This window comes from Xenopus laevis, chromosome 6S, assembly GCF_017654675.1.
Source record: "Xenopus laevis strain J_2021 chromosome 6S, Xenopus_laevis_v10.1, whole genome shotgun sequence".
Taxonomy (NCBI): domain Eukaryota; kingdom Metazoa; phylum Chordata; class Amphibia; order Anura; family Pipidae; genus Xenopus; species Xenopus laevis.
The window spans coordinates 48,264,601-48,286,312 of record NC_054382.1 but is presented as its reverse complement, the minus strand read 5'-3'; the positions used below and the strand labels follow the sequence as shown (position 1 = coordinate 48,286,312).

The window sequence follows — 21,712 nt, the reverse complement described above, 5'->3', positions numbered from 1 at the left end:
AATATACCCTTAGGGATGATTCTCATTCTGGATAGAAAAAGTACATATGTGGGTAAAAAACTGCCGGTGACACCATTTACCATTGTTCAAGTTGAAGAGGAAGCTACACATATATTTATCATACACCTTCCCTCTTCGATCAGCTTCATCCTGGGATATGATCTGAAAAGAAAGGGAAAATAAAAGAGAAGTTAATTGGCAACATTATAAAATTCAATTGGAACTATAAATTCTGTATTAAATGACAGATCAATGCATGATCCTTAGAGAATATTCCTTGGATTTCTGTTCTCTTAAATTGTACAAGGATCAAATTGTGGCAGACTTTGGCCACATTTACTTTATTTGAGCTTTACAAATGAACAGGCTCATTAGATAGTGGGAGTCACGGACAAATGTTCCTGCCATGTCTTCAAGAGCACCCAGACCAGCATCGGACACACAGGAGAGGCAATCACAAGAAAATGGCTTCTTCTGCATTGTCCTGCAAGTATGCCAACTTTATACAATATGTATAAAGTCTTTCCATCTAAATGGAAAGCTATTTCCATCTAAATGCTTTGTTGCCTGAAAGAGATGGATTTCACTTGGGTGATAAAACATTCTGTCGGCCATTGCCTGAAAACCTGGGCTGCACTGATATACAGGGATCAGTAATTGCAGTTTCCCCTGTTTGGTAGTACAGGTATGAGATCCGTTATCTGGAAAGCCATTATCCAGAAAGCTCTGAATTACGGAAAGGCCGTCTCCCATAGACTCCATTATAATCAAATAATCCAAATTTATAAAAATGATTTCCTTTTTCTCTGTAATAATAAAACAGTACCTTGTATTTAATCCAAACAAAGATATAATTAATCCTTATTGGAAACAAAACCAAAATGTCTTATTTAACATTTACATGATTGTCTAGCAGTCTTAAATTATGAAGATGCAAATTACAGAAAGATCCGTTATCCAGAGAACCCCAGGTCCTGAACATTTTGGATAACATGTCCCATACCTGTACTTTAATAATGAGAGTAAAGAAGGTTTAACCCCAGGCAGCTTTTATTTTAACTATTTAACAGAAGGATAAGGGAAGTCACAGGTTGTCTGCAGTCGAGTCCATTTTCAGAAACAGCTGCACCTTTTAGCTGAAAAGCCATATGGACTAAGTGGAAGCATTCCATACTGCTACTGTGTTACAGAATATAGGTTATTGACCTCACCTCTCCACAGTATTCCGAGATGAACTCGTTTTTCTGTACAGGATCTTTGATATATATCCCCCAGCCAGCAACATCAGAAGGAGCCAATAGCAAATGCTAAGAAAGGAAGTAAAAATTTGTTCTGAATACCAAAAAAACCTATTTGTAAAATACATTATGCGTGCAATGCCAGAAATAACAAGGGCATCAAATGGAGTCTCCTCATTTCAATCAAGATGATCACAAGGATTGCTTCTCTCTTTTAAGATTCCACAAGACAAATGCTTGGATCTGCGAACATCTGATATAAGATCAAGAATCAGAAAATTTCACACATGGCAAAAGGCAAAGGGAGGAGAACACCAAAAGATGTAAAAAGGCGCTCTTTCAGATAGTCATAGTCTAATGCAGCGATCCCCATCCAGTAGCTCGGGAGCAACATGTTGCTCACTAACCCTGGATGTTGCTTCCAGTGGCCTTGAAGCAGGTGCTTATTTTTGAATTCCTGGCTTAGAGGCACGGTTTGGTTTCATAAAAAACAGGTGTATTGCCAAACAGAGTCTCATGTAGGCTACTAATCCACATAGGGGCTACCAAACAGCCATTATTTGACATGCCCATGGACTTTCTCATGCTTGTGTTGCTTGCCAACTCTTTTTACATTTAAATGTGGCTCACTAGTAAAAAAGGTTGGGGACCCCTGGTCGAATGGTTATTGTGAGAAATATATCACTTCATATGCTAGTTTCATACACTGCACATCATTTGATGTTAGGGCAACCGTAACACCTATAAACATGCACCTAGGTTTAGAAGGCCTTACCTATTGTTCTGCCATTTATATTGCCATTTTGGATGTTATCAGCCTGCAGGACCAGGGCAAGGGATGGTGTCTTAATAAATTGATCTGGGATGGGCAGCACGTCTTTAGGTATACTATTAGATCCTGCAGGATAGTGAATAGATCTTTGGCTTTTTAGCAAGTCGAGTACAACCAAAATTCTAGCACTAAAGATACTACAGAAAGCAAATCATTTTCGACTGTAAAGGGGAACTTTGGCGAAAATGAAAATTTAATATAAGCTTCCTCAAACTTTCTAAATAAAATCAATTAAATATTCTGCATTGTTTCTGAAATCAAGTTTATGTTCACTATTCCTCTCTCAGCATCTGTTTCTCTTCATTCTGTCTTCATGCAGCAGTTGGGTGTCAGATGAATGATCCAATATATCTTATAGGGGGACTCCCTTTCCTAGCAGATGAATTATAGCTCACTCAAATAACTGATTCCAGTATAAACAAAATCTAACAAAATAACTGCCTTTTGCACAAATACAGCATGTAGAGAGACAGAATTTCTGGTGATTTTAATAGAGTAAGCTCGAATACATCTTCTAGGCAAAATTACCCACTCCCCTATAAGATATATTGGATCATTCATCTGACACCCAACTCCTGAATGAAGACAGAATGAGGAGAAACAGATGCAGAGAGAGGAATAGTGAAGATAAACTTGATTATTTCAGAAACGGTATAGAATTTTTAATTTTTTGTATTTAGTTTCTTATTTCAGTATGCTGAAGCTAATATTCAATTTTCATTTTTGCAATCGTTCCCCCTTTAAGATCAAGCTCACAAGTAACAAACCTTCTTGGAGCCGCGCTGAATGCTGCAGTTCTTGCAGGATACATTCTTACTGTCCCAGTGATCGGCAGCCCCACAAGTCAAGCACAGGTCTGGGTCACACTCCCGTACAGCCAGGTAGCAAGGGCACTGCTTTGTATTGCACTGTGCTTTACAGCGGCATCCAGGGAACCTGTTTTGGCCTTTAAAAACAAATTTAACATGGCATGAATAACATAGGACAGGCTCTGCCAGAAATGCAGAAGGCATATATAAAGCAGAAATAGGGCCTCTCACCTTAAATAAAGCATCCATCTGTACAAGCTTTGGTAAAACAGCCTAAGCATCATGCCAGCTAAAGAGCTTGCAGACAAACAGTCTAGGCAGCATCCAAAACAGGTTTTACTCTCTCCCCCATATACCTTTTGTCTCAAGAAAGCAAATCATTGAATTTATGCAGATTTAAGGTGACAGGTCAATTTCAAGGTAAACAAAAAAAAAATTGCATCTGGTGCTGCAATGTACAACAATATGGCTACACAGCTTTAACAAGAGAAGCATGTTTAATGAGATGATTAAAGAAATTGATTGACTTACTGACTGAAAAATGTAGATGCAATTGGTTTCATAGCAGTGTATTTATGGGGTATGTATTACACTGCATGGTAAAAGCTTTCTTAGGGACAGAGTATTGACTTTTACCTCTGAGGCAGTCAGTGTGGCTATTTATTGTATATGGTGCAAAGTGACTTGTCAGCATGAAAAGAGAAATTATGACACGTTATTTACCATGAAACAATATACCACATGGTCCTTGAAGCAATTTTATGCATATTATTTCTGTTAATAGCTTGTTCATAGGTTCCAAATGCAACTTGTGCAGCCAGAAGGCAGGCAGACAACCCTTGTAAGATATTATCCTAAAGCAGTCAGTCTGCTTAGGCTTCCGTCACTGACTAGAATTTCAGAGAGATAAAGAGAGGACATAGGATATTAGATTCTCTTGCATACATATTGTTTATGGTTTTCAAAGTTTAACCTTTATTAAAAGATGAACGTGGGACAGCATTTTAGCTCTTCATTCATGTAGACAAAAACTTTAGCAAAAGATGAACCGACTGAACTTTTTTTCCAGTTGAATCTCATCTGGTAAATAAGGCAGGGACTCACTGTATATAAATCGAAGTGACAAGTGTTCTAAGCCCTTCATAACATAATAATAGTGCGCCTAAACTTTTTTTCCCCTTTCTTGTATATTTAAATTTCTGTACGGTTTCTGAAATAATCAAGTTACAGTTCAATAGCCACATGCAGCTTTATGTCAATAGGTTTTTTAATTGACATTTAGGTCAACCACATTGGCATGTGCCATCCTTGCCTAGATAAAATACAGCTGTATACAAATATATGGACTCCAACACAAAGCTGCAAGTAGATAGAAAGATCGCTAGAAGGAGTATAAAGCTGATTTGCAGGGGACACAGTGATTAACTGAATATGTAAGTGTGAGACACTACTCTGCACTCTACTTCCATGTCATTTTGAAGCTGTGGTCAAATCTGCAGGGAAAGAACTGCCTCCCTTTAAACAAGCATTTTTTCTGATTTGGCAGTGTACATGTGTGATAATAGTGCATTATATCTGATCAACAGCACAGCATAATATAAACTTAAGAGGGGAAGATTAAAAAGCAAAAAGAATGACTTCTCATTGGACAAGATACTTCCATATTTCCTCCCTTTGTGCTAAACATTTTGTTCAGGCTCACTTTACTGGATTACCCTTTAAAGGTAACCAACAGCTCAAGTACAAAAAATGTTATACTTTTTTTCTCAGATGCACCACCTCCAAGTGCCTGAACATACTAGACACACATTTAAAAACATGAAAGGACCTTATTGTGCAAAGTAATAACACAGTTCTCATCTTTTTTTTTTTTTTACATCTTCATCTTGTAATTTAACCTCTTCGAATGTGACAGGATTTATCCAGAGCAGCAAATTAGGATGTAATAAAAACATAACCCTAAGGGTCAGGCCACACGAGCAGATTTGGGGAGATTAGTCGCCGGCAGAGGGCAGGCTGTTCGGGGAGACTGTCATCCCGAAGAGGCAATTTGTTGCTGGGGCGACTAATCTGCCCAAATCTGCTCGTGTGGACTGACCCTAAGACAAACCTTGCCCCTTTCCCCATCCACTGCTCTGGTATCCCCTAGGGTTTAGGAATATCTGGCCTGTAATCTAATCTGATAATTGGACATTGCTTTTCACTTCTTATTCTCTAATGGTTCTCTTCTCTCTGCCAAACTGTAAAAATGTATGCTTATGAGAAAATGAAAGTACAGTTCTAGACTAAGAAAGACTAGGTTCCAGCTAGGAGCAGGCTATACATAGCAGAGCAAGTGCTGCATATGAAAATATGTCATATCCCTGCAGCATTAGTATCTCTGCTTACATTCACTCATCCCATACTGTGTTTTTTTTTTTTTGATCCAGTCTAATAGTTACAAATACAATTATTCCTGTGAATATCGCCTTTGGAAAAAGATATTTAAAGTCATGCATACAACCAAATAATTGTTGACAACATTGTATTAACTAAGGCGTCTGCAAAGAGTATTGCTAGTTACAGTACCAGGATGTAAATTAATTGGGTCCAAAGTATAAGAAGAATAAACAGAACCTCGCAATTGCCATGGTCAATTTTTGCTTAAAGGGATCCTGTCATCGGAAAACATGTTTTTTTCAAAACGCATCAGTTAATAGTGCTACTCCAGCAGAATTCTGCACTGAAATCCATTTCTCAAAAGAGCAAACAGAATTTTTTATATTCAATTTGGAATCTGACATGGGTCTAGACATTTTGTCAATTTCCCAGCTGCCCCTGGTCATGTGACTTGTGCCTGCACTTTAGGAGCGAAATGCTTTCTGGCAGGCTGCTGTTTTCCTTCTCAATGTAACTGAAGGAGTCTCAGTGGGACATTGGTTTTTACTATTGAGTGTTGTCCTTAGAACAGTGATCCCCAACCAGTAGCTCGCGAGCAACATGTTGCTCTCCAACCCCATGGATGTTGCTCCCAGTGGCCTCAAAGTAGGAGCTTATTTTTGAATTCCAGGCTTGGAGGCAAGTTTTGGTTCTATAAAAACCATACAGAGCCTCAATATAGGTTGACAATCCACATAGGGGCTACCAAATGACCAATCACAGTACTTATATGGCACCCCAAGAACATTTTTCATACTAGCGTTGCTCCCCAACTCCTTTTACTTCTGAATGTTGCTCATGGGTTCAAAAGGTTGGGGATCCCTGCCTTAGAACTACCAGGCAGCTGTTATCTTGTGTTAGAGGGCTGTTATCTGGTTACCTTCCCATTGTTCTTTTGTTAGGCTGGGGGGGGGGAAGGGAGGGGGCAGTAAAGAGTGACTGAAGTTTATCAGAGCACAAGTCACATGACTTGGGGCAGCTGGGAAATTGACAATATGTCTAGCCCCATGTCAGATTTCAAAATTAAATATAAAAAAAATCTGTTTGCTCTTTTGAGAAATGGATGTCATTACATAATTCTGCTGGAGCAGCACTATTAAATGATTCTTTTTTTTTTTTTTTTACAATGACAGTATCCCTTTAATGTCCAAGATTCCTGTCACTGCAGGTTTCAGGATATGCTGCCACGGTTATTAGAAGTCATGCCGACAGATGTTTGGAAAGATCTGTTTAATTGTACAAGGCTGAGTCAAGTTCTTTCCATACCATTGGGTCACTCTTCGGGGTGATAGGCAAGCACCGATAAGAAACAAGGATGGCTAAATACATATCTGGAAAAAAATAAATAACTTAGCTGGAAAATTCCAGTGACTTACAGTCAGAGCTGCACTGACAGAACTTCTCACAAAAGTTCTGGGCTATGACACAGGGGCATGAGCTGTCACAGGGCTGGCGGGGGTGATCACATGGCTGGTAATTGTAAACATGGTTTGAAGAACCATCTGAAAGGAAATATTGAAGTTTTAAGCACTGTGAACAAAGGGTCTGTTAATATATAATACGTACAAGTACGTAGCAACAAAGATGCAAAGAAAAATTATACACGAATACTATAACAAAATAACCCGTGTAGCCTCAGTTATTCCATGGATTGGGCTGTTAATAAACCAGACTTTGTCTATCTGCAGATTTAACCATTTAGGGAGAGAGGGAATCTTCCAGGCCAAGCATTACAGTGTTACGTTCTAAAATGTTGCCCTATTATTAAAATAAAATATGCCCCCCCCTTTCTTTACACACCTAATTCCAGAGATTGAAAGGAAAGTGATATTCTGAGAAACCAATTCCCAACCCTTAAGATCACAGTGTAATGCAAACCCTCCCTCACATTGTTTCATTGTGAAGTAATGGATTCTGGGACTTGAAGCCGCTTTGCTTTACATAGAGGGCAGAGGGATGTCAAGTTCCAGAATCCATCACTTTAAAAATGGAACAAGGCGAGGAAGGGGGTTGCATTACACTGTGAACCTAAGAGGGGCTGGAAAATGGTTTGTCAGGGTATCATGGTTTCATTTCAGTCTGTGGAAAGGTGTATACCGGTATCTGTTTTTTTTTTTTTTTTTAACAAGTGATATTTATTTTTAGGAGCAATTGCAGATTTTCTACCAAACTGAATGATAAAAACAAGTTTATTGTTTCCTTTAATAGCACTAAGGGCAGGGACACATGGAGAGGATCATCTGCTTTTTTCTGCCTGCATTTTTTACACAGGAGGAAAGAGGATCTGCTCTTTCGTTTAGCCCAATTGACAGGCATAATGTCAGCCTGTGTGTAGCTACGCTGAGCAGATATTGACATTAAAATGCCTACTTCTGGTTTCCATACCACTATCTGCTCAGTGTAGCAACACACAGGCCGACACCATGCCTGTCAATTGGGCTACACCAAAGAGCAGATCCTCTTTCCTCTGCCCGTGTACACAATGCAGGCAGATCCACTCAAGTGTGCTGCTGCCCAAAGCCAACTAGCCCTGCTGGGTTCCCTTTAGGAGAATGTATGACTTATGCGTAAAGGCTCAGCTTTCGATTTTCCTGAACATGGATTTGCATAGTTCAGTTATCCCCATACAATTTGTTTGGGGCATCCAGAGGTTGCTATTAGCAGCCTAGGCACAGCACTGTGCCTGTCAGCTATTATTTAGGCATTTAAAATTAAATGCATATTCCAAGGTTCCAAGCTAGAAAAATGGCTCTGCTTGTGCCGATAAAACAACTTTGCGTCATACACTCAGCATGACGGATTTACTAAACATAGCCATTAAAGTGCAGTAAAAAAACAGAAATTAGTCTGGATTATTCTAGTGCTGTAAAACTGGAAGGCCAAGAGCCTTTTGAGAATCTCAAGCCTACTCAAAAGCACAACAGACAACATTTTTTGACATGATAACTTTGAGTTGACTGGAACTTGTGATATATAGGGACCTACTGAAGAGAAAAAATGTGGGACAGCATTGTTCCAGTAATAAAATGAAAGTGAATGACTCCATTATGCGGTTATTTGGCAACACTTAATAGACCATATACTTAATGATCAAAATCTGGTAATCTGCTGTTCTAAAGCAATTCTACCCCAATCCATCCAAGAAGAAATCTATATAATCCTTAGATCACCAGTACAATGCATTGTTCTTATTACAGACAGGATAGTAAGAGGGCATTCAGTATAAAATATATAACATATGAGTTAACAGAAAAATTAAATTCAATAAATTCAATAATACAGTGTAAGTGTCTGTATAACAGAAAATGCAGACACATTTCTAGGTATTCTATTTAAAGGGATGCTGTCATGGGAAAACATGTTTTTTTCAAAACACATCAGTTAATAGTGCTGCTCCAGCAGAATTCTGCACTGAAATCTGTTTCTCAAAAGAGCTTATTATATTTAATTTTGAAATCTGACATGGGGCTAGACATATTGTCAGTTTCCCTGCAGCCTAACAACAGAACAATGGGAAGGTAACCAGATAGCAGCTCCCTAACACAAGATAACAGTTCCCTGGTAGATTTTTTTTAAAAACAGCACTCAAAAGTAAAAAAACAGGTCCCACTGCAACAGATTCAGTTACATTGAGTAGGAGAAAACAGTCTGCCAGAAAGCAGTTCCATCCTAATGTGCTGTCTATTTCTGAAAGCACATGACTAGGTAAAATGACATGAGATGGCTGCCTACACACCAATATTGTAGAGTGAATTATTTGCAGTGTAAACCGTGTAATTTAGAAATAAAAACTACACCATAAAAATCGTGAAGGAATCCCTTTAAAAATGTAATGTATCTTCTTCAACACAACACATATGTGCATACTGTCACCCTTTCTTTCTGTTATTTATATTTTTCAAGTTTTTATGTATTTGACCCTTCGCTGGCTATTGTTTCAGGAGAACTGCAATGCTATCAGTACTGCAGCACTGTGAACCTCTGTACAGGAGCATATATTGCTATTAGGACAAAGGATGTATTGCTGTGCTTTTAGGGGGCAACAAAAAATGAAAATAACAAACCTTTTTTCAGTTGAATTTTCCTGCAGTGTGCTGCCCAAAGCCTGTTAGGGTATAATATAATATAGTTACAAAATACTTAAGGAAAAAACTTTAGTTCTATACAACATGGTGTATACAACAAAGCAAATGAGATGAACTGAAAGCCAGACCTGTGTTTCCTCTTTTTCTTTCTCGGAGGAGTGTCAACATCCTCAGCAATAACAGGAGCGATAATACTGGATTCCTTTACTCTGAACTCATAGACCTGCAGAAGATGTAAATGAAGTGGTTATTAACTTGTTAGCTGCAGATAATACAGCAGACTTTTAAATACCACATAAAAATTCATTCAAGTCATTGGTGCACATTCGATTTCTCAAGAACACAAAAGCTGCATGTAGTATTCTTATAACACAATTACAGAGCTCCTGACCATACAGTTTAGTGAAGGTTTAGCATATTGCACTAAAAAGGAGTTGTAGAATGGATAAGAACTACCAATAACTCACTTGCCGGCATGTCTTGGTACTGATCAATCTTGCAATTGCACAGAAGTTGTCATAATAGGTTCCAATTAGCACTCGAAATAGGGAGGCCTCTGCTCCACTCCATTCCACATTTTCAGGTGGCTCAATATTTGGCTTCATTTTTATTGGTGTTTGGCAACGGGAGTTTGCTTCTGTTAAGAGGCACACAATAGAACAAGAGCAGATAAGAGGCCCTGCACAGAACTGCTCACTTACAGCTTCAAATAAGCCCCTATAGCACACATGTAGCTTCTGCTTTGGAATTCAAACTGTTTACCAGAGCCAAAGAACATATGTCTCATCACAAAAAAGTATATAAACCTGAAACAATTAGGTATATCCTTGAAATATCGTGTCCTTTATCCAGCAATTAGTGGTTACACATGTAAAGGGTTGCTCACTTTCCAACACTCTTTCAGTTTTATTGTTTTCAGATAGTTCACCATACATTTTTCAAATACTTTTAATTTTCTATCTGTGACCATTTTTTTCTGTTTTAAATGAATACATTTATTATCTTTGGTCCTGCTGAGCAGAATCCCTGAGTTTCTTTAAAGGGGTTGTTCACCTTCAAACACTTTTTTCAGTTCAGTTGTTTTCACACAGTTCACCAGAAATTAGAGACTTTTTCCCATTACTTTCTATTTGTGACTGTTTTTCCAATATTGAAGTGTAAAGTTTCTCAGGGAAGGGGGGGGGGGGTCATCGGCTCTTTAAAGGGGTGTTTCACCTTTATGGTAACTTTTAGTATGTTATAGAATGGCTATTTCTGAGAAACTTTTCAATTGGTCTTCATTATTTTTTTTTATAGTTATTTCCCTTTTTCTTCTGACTCTTTGAAGCTTTCAAATAGGCACACCTGACTCTTTCTAAAAAGCAAATGCTCTGTAAAGCTGGCCATAGACGCAAAGATCCGATCGTACGAATCATCTTACTTTCCCATCTCCCGACCTGATACTAACCATTCCGACCAAATAAAGTAGAAAAGAACAGATCAGCCCATGTTCTGCCCCTGACAGCAATCGTACGAAAGTTATCCCCAACAAAAGCTAGTGACAGTCTCCCTCTGAAAATCGTACGATCGGCAAAACATGCAGAGATTAGGGATGGGCGAATATTTTCACCTTGTTTCGCCACGGAAATGACGCCCATAGACTTCTATGGCGTTGTGCAACAAAAAAATTCGCTGCGCGACAAAAAATTTTTGACGCCCATAGACTTTAATGGGTGCATGGTTGCTAGGGTAATTTGCACCCTAGCTACCAGATTGCTTAAAATGGAAATTGAAGAGCTGCTTAGATATCATCATACAGCTCATCACAAGGAACATACCATTTCAGACACATGCCACAAATGTCAAGAGACACCAAAAAACATACATTATATATATTATAGTAATGTCCTAAAATCCAAGAGGCTCCTGTCACAGATGAAAGCCATCTATCTTTTTCTACACCGATGGATCCTTTAATCCTACTATGAAATTGTAGGCATGATACCTACTAAGGCCAAACAAACGGATTATGTTGCTGCCCTTACATATCAAGAAAATGCTTGCTAAATTAAATGTAAAATGAGGCCACCTCATCGTCCACAAAAGGAAAAACATGGTAAACAGTAATATTTCTCGGTCAACAAATTATCAGACTGCTCAAAGACATGTGACAAGTTGTCAAATCCAAATGTAAGAGACTAATCATTTATCCCAGTTTTATTCCCTCCATCTGATTCACTTAAATGCCACAGAATCAGTGGGACTGACACTCAAGTTAAAGGGCTTTTGCAATGGATTCTATGAAACTAGCAAGCTCACCAGAAATCTGCCAACTCACAAAGGTTTAAGGTTTCTTTAACAAATAATGAAGCAGCAAGTTTAAAGGAAAGTTTAAAACTAAGTAAGCTTTATCAGAAAGATCTATATAAATACACAAGTAAACCCTCAAAGTAATGCTACTCTCAGTCCACTGCTTCTGTGTCAGACTTCCTGTTTTCAGCTTAAACCTCCAGGGCTAGGGCTTGAGCATGCTCAGTTTGCTCAGGAGAAGGAAAGGCATATTTAATTGGGGGTGCCAAATATTAGCTTCCAGTAAGCACAATGGAGTGATTAGCTTCCTTCTTCTTTCTTTAAATTTCCCAGGCAGACGCATGCGCAGTAGAACGAAATAGCCGGCTTCTTTGTTAAAGTTCGGCTTTTCGTGCTACTGCGAATGCGCACCCGTGAAAAGAAAGAAGAAGCCGGAAAGTTTTCTCCTGATAGGAGCACCAGCCAGGGTGTGAGGTAAGTATATGCAATCACTTGGGGGTGTCTACATTTCGGCACCCCAAGTAAAGAGTGTCTTTCCTTCTACTTTAAGCCAGAGGACACACCTAATAGACATCATTAAGCATACATACCAGAGGAGCTGTCGGTCTCATCTTTTTTCTCTTCTTCCTCCTTATCATTGCTTTCCCCTCCAGTTTCAGTTCCAGCTTCTCGGTCGCTATCCGTGTCCTTGGCTTCTAACACATTTACAGTTGGGGTGCTTGGTCTGCTGCTGTTGTTGGGAAGTCTACCTCTTCGGCGACCACTGGGTCGCTTTGGTGGTGTCTTTATTATTTCTGCTGTCAAAGCTGCAGCAAACTCCCGTGCTCCTTCCTTCAATACAGATTTGACAGCATTTTTTCTCTCAAACAAAGCATAAGGTCCCTCACAAAAACACACAGTACAAGACAATGTAAGCTTATTTTTTTTATAAGAGAATACATTTTTTTTTTCTTAACCTGTACAATCTTTGCCAGTCATGCTATTAAAACTTAGTACAGGTATGGGACCTGTTATGCAGAATGCTCAGGATCTGGGGTTTTCTAGATAACAGATCTTTCCATAATTATGATGTTCATACTCTAAGTCTAGTAGAAAATTATTTAAACATTAAATAAACCCAATAGGCTGGTTTTGCTTCCAATAAGGATTAATTATATCTTAGTTTGGATCAAGTACAAGCTACTGTTTTATTATTACAGAGAAAAAGGAAATCATTTGTAAAAATTTGGATTATTTCATTAAAATGGAGTCTATGGGAGAAGGCCATTCCGTAATTCGGAGCTTTCTTGATAAAGGATTTCCGGATAAATCTGTTTAAATGTATGGTGTTTTTTTTTGTTGCTTCTTTTTTCTACTGCTTGGTGTTTACAGTCCAGTGACAAGCAAATGAGAAATATGTTCACAAAATAATGTTTGGGAATCTTTCAGCATTTATTTACCGACAATAATTCACACAAATCATAGATGAAATTAGGCAACATTGCCCTGTCAAAATCATATTTTTAGCTGTAGCCTAGACAATCTCTACCAAAAGAAATACATCTGTTTATATTATTGCAGAGAAAGGCGCTTTCCTACAGCTGTATTGTTCATTCTAGTGACCGTATCACTGGGGAAAAAAAGATTTTCTCAAAACACTTTGTGCCTACAAATTTTCCAGGAGTTGCATGCTAAATAAATGTCTTTCACAGATAGCCAGGAAACCACTACAGATCTGTGGTGAAGTACCACATTACATACACCATGGCTATTTAGGTTTGGGGGGGCTATTTTAAACCATTCACAACACAATCAGGCCACAGAAGGGAACTTCTATACAAAGAAGAGAAGGTGTGAACACAGAACAAAAATCACCCCAACCGCAATAGCAGACAGAGAAAAGTATGACAAGTCCAGAGAGAGACCCTAAAATGGTTTATCACAATTGTTTCCCCGTCACAATGAAGCAATAAAAGTTCTTCAGCTTAGCACTTTCAAGACATTAAAGGGATTCCGTCATGATTTTTATGATGTCGTTTTTATTCCTAAATTACACTGTTTACACTGTAAATAACTGACGCTATATAAAATTTTGTTCCTGAACCAACAAGTGTATTTTTTTAGTTTTAATATTGGTGTGTAGGCAGCCATCTCAGATCATTTTGCCTGGTCATGTGCTTTCAGAAAGAGCCAGCACTTTAGGATGGAACTGCTTTCTGGCAGGCTGTTGTTTCTCCTACTTCATGTAATTTGTACAATGCTTTACAACATGCCAAAGATACAAACAAATATCTCTAAATATATACTCAAAAGCACACATTCCAAAGGGACCCCTGTTTTCACCTATAATGTATGCAAATACAACAAATACATCATTTGAATACCTGTATTTTTGTTGCAGTGAAGTAGAAAGCAAAAGGGAGACATGGCATCAGCAGACCATATCAGGAACAGAGTAAGTGGCTTGGTTCATGTATATCTGATAAAGTACATCTAAGCAATGTTCAGGAACTCTGGAATAAATTTTGAGAAACACCTGAAGTACAGGTATGGGACCGGAAAACCCCAGGTCCTAAGCACTCTGGATAAGTATTCCTTTCCGTAATCTTTATCGCCATACAATAAATCTACTAAAAAATCATTTGAACATTAAAACCAATAGGACTGCTTTGCTACCAATAAGGATTAATTATATCTTGGGATCAAGCACAACTACTGTTTTATTATTACAGAGTAAAAAAAGGAATCATTTTTAAAAAAAATTATAATTTGACCTTCCAATTATGTGCAGCTTTTTGGATAACGGGTTTCCAGATAACGGATTCCATATCTGTACCAGTCAATGTAAAACATTTACAAATGCAGTAACTCAGTTACGCACATCAATAATACAAGCAAAATTGATTCCAACCAACATACCAAAAGCTGGTAGCAGTATGGTCCGCAAAGTTTTCCATCATTAGCTGCTTCATTGTTCTTCCTTTTGTAAGTATTAGGAGTTGCATGAAATGCTGTTTAACAGAAACAATATTTTTTACATTCTGTTCAATCTTTATTAAGGCATATCTACACAGGATTCTCATCAACATGTAGTTTACTCAGTATATGCTTTCATAGAATATTTATACACATTCTCCCCATCAGCAAAAACACAAGAACTTGCCAGAAAAACATGGAATGAAACTGAATAAACAATTTACTGATCACTATGGAAAGGACATAATATAATGGAGCTTCAAAAGCCAATCCGCTTAAAAATTACCCCATGAACAGCCAGAGATGTTTACCGTATATACTCGCGTATAAGCCGAGATTTTCAGCACCCAAAATGTGCTTGAAAATCCTACCTCGGCTTATACGCGGGTCAGCTGCCTTACCGGTAAATTTGTAGAGATCATGAATCCCACATGATCTGTAGCTGTGCCTGCACTCCGGATGGGGCCCGCAACCCATCCATGGGACCCCGATCCTAAGGAGCCAACGGGGAACATCCCCCTCCCAGCCAGAAACAATGGTATTTATCCGCCGCGAAGAAAGAGCAACAGCGCAAGGAGTGTGTGTCACGCTGCCTGCTGAAGTGCGGGTGGTGCGCACGCTGACGTCATCAGCTCAGCAACGTGACAACTCCGGGCTGTAACAACTCCGGGCCGGCCCCCCGCAAAAAATCTTGGAGGGGCCCGGCGCCGGCTGCAGGAAGCAGTATCACCGTCTCTCCCCTTCTGCCTGCCAGCATCTCCGGGCTGCCCCTACCCCAGCGATCGATTAAACTTTGAAGGGGCCCAGCAGCAGAGAGCAGCTTCCCCTCCCACCAACAACTCTGGGCAGCCCGGCCCCACCGGTGTAAAATCTTTGAAGGCGATCAGCGCCTACTACAGGGAGCAGCTTCCTGACTCTCCCCTCCCATTGGAGCAAATTTACCGGTAAGGCAGCTGTCTTCTTAATATATCTATTTCATCTACCAGAGGTTTTTTTTTATCATTGTACGATGAATTAATGTTTTAAGCATCATGGCTTGATTTTTAACATTAAACCGACTGTTTGATATTTCTGAGACTTTTCTGAGTTGTGTCTAGGCTTATACTCGAGTCAATAAGTTTTTCTGGTTTTCATAGGTAAAATTAGGTACCTCAGCTTATACTCGGGTCGGCTTATACACGAGTATATACGGTACGTTTACCAAAATGCAAATTTTTGATATGTTGATAAATGCTGACATTTCTCATTTTTTAGTCACTCGGATAATTGTAGTCTATGCCATTTTAGTGTTAGGTTGCTTCCAACTTAAATGGAGTATTTTTAGTACAAAAATTAACATGAAAATACTTACGGTGCAAAAAACAATCATACTTAAAACATCGCCGACAAAACAAGGTATGGAATGAATGAAGACTCTGTTCTCGTTGTACAGATTTTGCATTTGATCCATCTATATTTGGGGTGCACTCTGGAGGAAGTGCCCCTGGAAGTTGTTGTTCTGTTAATTCCTTGTATCTGAAAAATAAATAAGCCTATTCATTTCTGAAGTACTACAGGTATGGTGACCGTTAACTAGAAAGTTCAGAATTATGGAAAGGCTGTATCCCATAGACTCCATTATAATCAAATAATCCAAATTTTTTGTAAACTGCCAATTCTTAACTCAATCAATGTATTTGAGATATATTGGGAATAGGAATGCAATAAGTTATTGAACCAATGGTGTATTGTTTAATGTTGTTTTTTATGTTATAAATGCATAAATAAAAACCTTTTTTTTAAATGATTACCTTTTGCTCTGTAATAATAAAACAGTACCTTGTACTTGATCCAAACTAAGATATAATTAATCCTTATTGAAAGCAAAAACAGCCTATTGGGCTTATTTAATTTTTACATGATTTTTTAGTAGATGCAAGGTGTGAAGATCTAAATTACGGAAAGATCCATTATCTGGAAAACCCCAGGTCCCAAGCATTCTGGATAACAGGTCCCATACCTTTAGTTTGTAAATAAGCCACAATGATATAGCACTCTTTGCAGCCTGCTAACAAAGACTGCATTTTTGTTGTGGTGATCCTGCATGGCAGTATCTTGTTAGGGTGAAGGTTCAGGTCACAAACCTTGAAAGTATGCACTTTTAAGTAAAATCACCCTATTATAAGAGGTGTGTTTGCATTGAATTACTGCGTTCAAAGCGGACACCATTTTTAAGCTTCAAGCTTCAATGTTAGTTTTAGTTCAACAAGTAAAACAAAGAGTGATCGCAATGAATACAAAAAAGAAATAGCTGATTCATGACAAGGTATACATGTCACTTGATGCTTATACAATATAAGCATATTATAATCACGTATTTACAGTCACCAGAACAATTTATTTTTCTCAATATAAGGCGCTAATAAATGGTTTAAAGGAACAGCAACATCAAAAAATGAAAGTGTTTTAAAGTAATGAAAATATCATGTTCTGCTTGCCCTACACTGGTAAAACTGCTGTGTTTGCTTCAGAAACACTACTATTGTTTATATAAATAAGCTGTCGTGTACCAATGGTGTCCGTCATTCAAAGGAGAAAAGGCTCAGGTTACACAGCACATAATCTCTGTAGAACATAATGGTGGTATTGGTTATCCACGATTTATCCTGTGCCATATAGCCTTTTTTCAATTTCCACCATTGCTACACAGCAGCTTGTTTCTGTGAAGTGTTTCTGAAGAAAACACATAAGTTTTACCAGTGCAGGGCAGCAGTACATGATATTTTCATTACTTTAAAACACTTTCATTTTTTATGTTAGTGTTCCTTTAAAGGAGAAATCAACCAGTAATAAAAAAAAAAGATGAAGAAGATGGCTGCCGTGAACTCCGAAGCCAGAATCTGCACAGAGGGATGAGTAAAAAATTAGGGGCATTTGCCCTGGGGGGGGGGGGGGGTTTATTACGGGTTAAATTCTCCTTTAAAGGAGAAGGAAAGCTACGGAGGCATTTTATTGCCAATAGATTAGCTGCAATAGTGCAAGCTAGAATGCTATATTTATTCTGTAGAATGTTTTACCATACCTGAGTAAAAAGCTCTAGAAACTCTGTTTAGGATAGGAGCTGCAGTATTAACATGGTGTGACATCACTTCCTGCCTGAGTCTCTTCCCTGCTCTGGGCTCAGATTACAGTAGAGAAGGGAGGGGGGGTGGGGAAGAGGAGCAAACTGAGCATGCTCTTGCCCAGGGCAATGAGGTTTAAGCTGAAGGCAGGAAGTCTGATACAGAAGCCCATGAGTACACAATAGAAGGAAAGAAATGCAGTGTTTCTTTTGACAGGAGACTCAGAGCAGCATTACTTTGGGGGTTTACTAGTATATTTAGATGGACCTTTCTGATAAGGCTTACTTAGTTTTAACCTTTCCTTCTCCTTTAAGAAGAAGTTATAAATCAGTTGGTAGTCAGCAACTGAATGGGGATATATTAACACTGAGCTTTTCACCGCTCTATACTGGAATAAGGCTTAACAAAGGGAAAATATATTTCCCATTTTGACATGAACCCATTCAGTTAGGCTCAGAGGTTGTCACTCCCTTCTCCAGCCCACCTCATTCAGTATGCTGACAATGATCCGGTCAACAAGGTGAGGGGATGACAGCCTTGTGGGGTGATATGATCCATTCTAGTCAGAGGCATAGGCTTGTCTGGCAGCTGGAGGGATTGTGTCAAAAAGGGTAGTATTGTTTTTTTGTATGGTATGAATTGTGCCTCCTTTCACTGGGAAAAGTGAATATCGGGCCCACTATGAGAATGTCCAGTGATATAACGAGAACTAGGACACTTGTTTTTATCGCTCTCATATGTAATGTGACTTACTTTTCTTTCAGTTCTTCAGATGTACCCTTGTCTGGAAACACTGAGGATATTGCTTCAAAAATTTTATCAGAGGGAAATTTCCTGAGAGGCAGAGTTTCCTTTTCTTTTAGTAAAAGAAGGAGAAAGTTCAGAACAAATATGGACATAACAAAATAAAACTTTCAATGAAACTTTTAAAGGTCTGTGACCTACCCTCCATGTTATCATCCTGATCTTTTGTTGTGTCATCCCTCTCATCATCTTGATTATCCTCTCCATCTTCATCGTCTTCATAATCGCTGTATTGTGCCAATGCATTGACTAACTCCACAAATATCTCATCATTAATGAAACCGCATTCTGCAATATAACAAATACCTGCCAGTGAGAATCCAAACAAAAACAATCCGTGTCCGACCTAGAAAGAGAACCTGACTAGAAAATCTTAATAAAGGCAATTCTATGAGAATGATTCATTTGGATCAATGCTCTATATGCTAGTCAGTATAATGTATGGTAAAAGCAAGTGCACTGTGTTTTGTTTTGGAGGGTAAATATTTTTTTCGCATGCTCTTTGTAAAAACCCTTTAAAACGTCTCCTGCAATTGCTCCTCACAAATATCTGACTCTTCATTATTTTCCATAACTTGTACTAATTGAAAGTACAGTAAAACCATTTTTATTTGGTAGGATAAAGCTGTTTTTTCTGTACAGTTTATATCCTAGCCATTTATATGGGAAAAAAAATGTATTCGTATTTTGCACTGGGGTGTTAACTCCACCATTCACTGCAAAAATGTACTGCTTCTCTTACAAGAAATGAGCATTTCAATTAAAATGTACATTATACTTGTGGATACTGTACAGGGCCATGTACTGCTTTCTGTATGCTGGAGCCATCATAGGTCTCATTGAAGTGACTTCGTATTGTAAATAAAATTGATTTTATAGTAAAAAATATAAAAGAAGTTATACAAGTATGGGACCCGTTATCAGGAAACCTGTTATCCCATATATTCCATTTTATTAAAATAATCCACATTTTCTTTGTAATAATAAAACAGTACCTTGTACTTGATCCAACCAAAGATATAATTAATCCTTATTGAAGATAAAATAGCCCATTGGGTATATTTTAGTTTTACATGATTTTCTGGTAGACTTAAGGTATGAAGATCCAAATTACAGAAAGATCAGCTATCCGAAAAGCCCCAAGTCCTGAGATTTCTGGATAACATGTCCCATACCTGTACTTCGAAGACTGTTCCAATAACTAATGACATAGTAAGTCAATGGGTGGCCCCCTTACACAGCAGTAATGTCCAGTGTGTGTGAATGGAACAACTAACGCCGAAAATTCTGCAGTGCATAAAGGTATTGTAAACCTTGTGACAACATTATTCATCATCTAAGCCTAGTAGAAATGTCAGCGACTTACATATAAGAACAGATGCAGTGAAATGAAAATGAAAAGGGAAGGGGGAAATAAGTTTTATAGCTGCTTGTCCATGTAATAGGTTCTTGGGAATTGATCTGGTACTACAACCTGGCAGAGGAGGAAGAATGGAACAGATGCTTCACTAAAGCAGAGATAATATTAGTGTATTTAATTTCAGCATCTTCAGCAGTTATGTATGTGTATAACAATAGCCATACGTCTTTTTTTCCCAGAATATTGCACTGGGTTTTTATTTCCTCTCTGGGTGTAGCATATTTGAACAAATGATATCTTGATGAGCACTGTAGAAGACCAAAATGTTGATGGAATTAAAAATCGGTGCAGATTCTGTAGCAAGCGCACCAATTTTAACAATACATTATATTTCAATACATAATGCCTGCTTTTTATATTTTGTTTGGAACTTTCTATGGTAATTTAAAAGCCCAATAACTCCAAACCCTTCAGTACGACCTGTCAAATACATGACAAAACCAGAAATGTTAAAAAAACATACCAGCAATTGCTTCTTTTTATAAAGCAGAAATGTAGTCCTCTTATTTTCGAACTCAAACAAATAATTAAAAGATGTTCAGAACAGAACAGCTGATACAGTAATTGAAGCCTAGAACCGCTTTTTTCTATAGAATTCTCATATTCCAAATTGCCTTTTATGGGCAGCATGTGTTTCCAAAGACTAAAGTGAAACCTCAGTGGACTCCGTTCATAGGACAGTCTGAGAGAATTGCATGGGAATGATATAGCCACCCACTTCATGTTGTGCATGCACGTGTACAGATGACAACTGATTAATCTTCATTTCATTCACAGTGCAACGGCGCAATCAAAATAAGATAACCATTTTAAAAGTCTCAAAACATTTCCCTATACCCAGGACTGTGTTCCAGCCATTCACAAGAACAATCTGCTTTTTTGTTCTGTTTCACTAGGGCACAAACAGAGACTGTCAAAATATATTACTTTTTAGTTATTGCCAATAAATAAATAAAAATACTAGTCTGCATAACCCTACTAATAGACTCATATGACTATAAGGAAGTCATCTTTAGAACAGGGGTGTGAAACTTGCACATCTTCAGATGCTATTAAGTCGATTTTTTTCTCAACAGCTTACTGATGCTAGGGAGTGCTGGGAAGAATTAAGGGGTTTAGTCTTGGCATAACTGGAGTTTGACGCCACTGTTTCAGAAGGAATGAACCTACCTCTGTCTCCATGAACTTTTCCATCATAGTTTTTAATGAGTTCTTCAATAAATGTCCCATCTTGGTCCAAAACCTCATCACCCATATATGGAATATTATGCAGAACAGTTTCATCTTCCACCTAAATAGACATAAAAGACATTGATGAGCTTTATTTGAGGCACAGTTATGTCAATACAACATAGAGAGACAACTATTTACAGTAGGGATTAAACAAAATACAGAAAAGATTATGAATAGATTTATATTATTATTAAAACATTAATTTGCCTTCCAAATTCTGCTTAATGCAAGTAAATACCTTTAATGCCATAGTTTTATGTTATCTCTGCACAGGCTGTGGACAGACTAAGGAACCTGAACCTGCTATTGTAATGCCAGAATATTCCACCAAACACTTCATTGCATGCTAATCATTTGTGCAGCGGTATAGCGTACTGTCGTTCATATTGAAAGTTAAATGACCAGTACTGGACCTGTTATCCAGAATGCTTGGGACCTGGGTTTTCTGGATAACGGATCTTTCTGTAATTTGGATCTACATACCTTAAGCCTACCAGAAAATCATGTAAACATTAAATAACCAAATGG

General features: G+C 38.1%; 1 protein-coding gene across 3 annotated transcripts in view; it reads right to left on the bottom strand.

Annotated features, from left to right (window-relative positions):
* Positions 1-21,712, bottom strand: part of ezh2.S (enhancer of zeste 2 polycomb repressive complex 2 subunit S homeolog) — a 46,342-nt gene that overhangs the window by 2,804 nt on the left and 21,826 nt on the right. For 2 of the 3 annotated variants that reach the window (XM_018268547.2, NM_001174035.1), the window contains 13 exon segments: positions 21,122-21,242; positions 18,673-18,819; positions 18,481-18,583; positions 15,978-16,141; positions 14,570-14,661; positions 12,262-12,502; positions 9,850-10,019; positions 9,511-9,605; positions 9,362-9,402; positions 6,674-6,799; positions 2,838-3,016; positions 1,212-1,307; positions 81-162 (listed from right to left, as the gene is read on the bottom strand). In XM_018268547.2, coding sequence (XP_018124036.1) covers positions 81-162; positions 1,212-1,307; positions 2,838-3,016; positions 6,674-6,799; positions 9,362-9,402; positions 9,511-9,605; positions 9,850-10,019; positions 12,262-12,502; positions 14,570-14,661; positions 15,978-16,141; positions 18,481-18,583; positions 18,673-18,819; positions 21,122-21,242 — 1,657 coding nt within the window. 3 annotated transcript variants of the gene reach the window in all.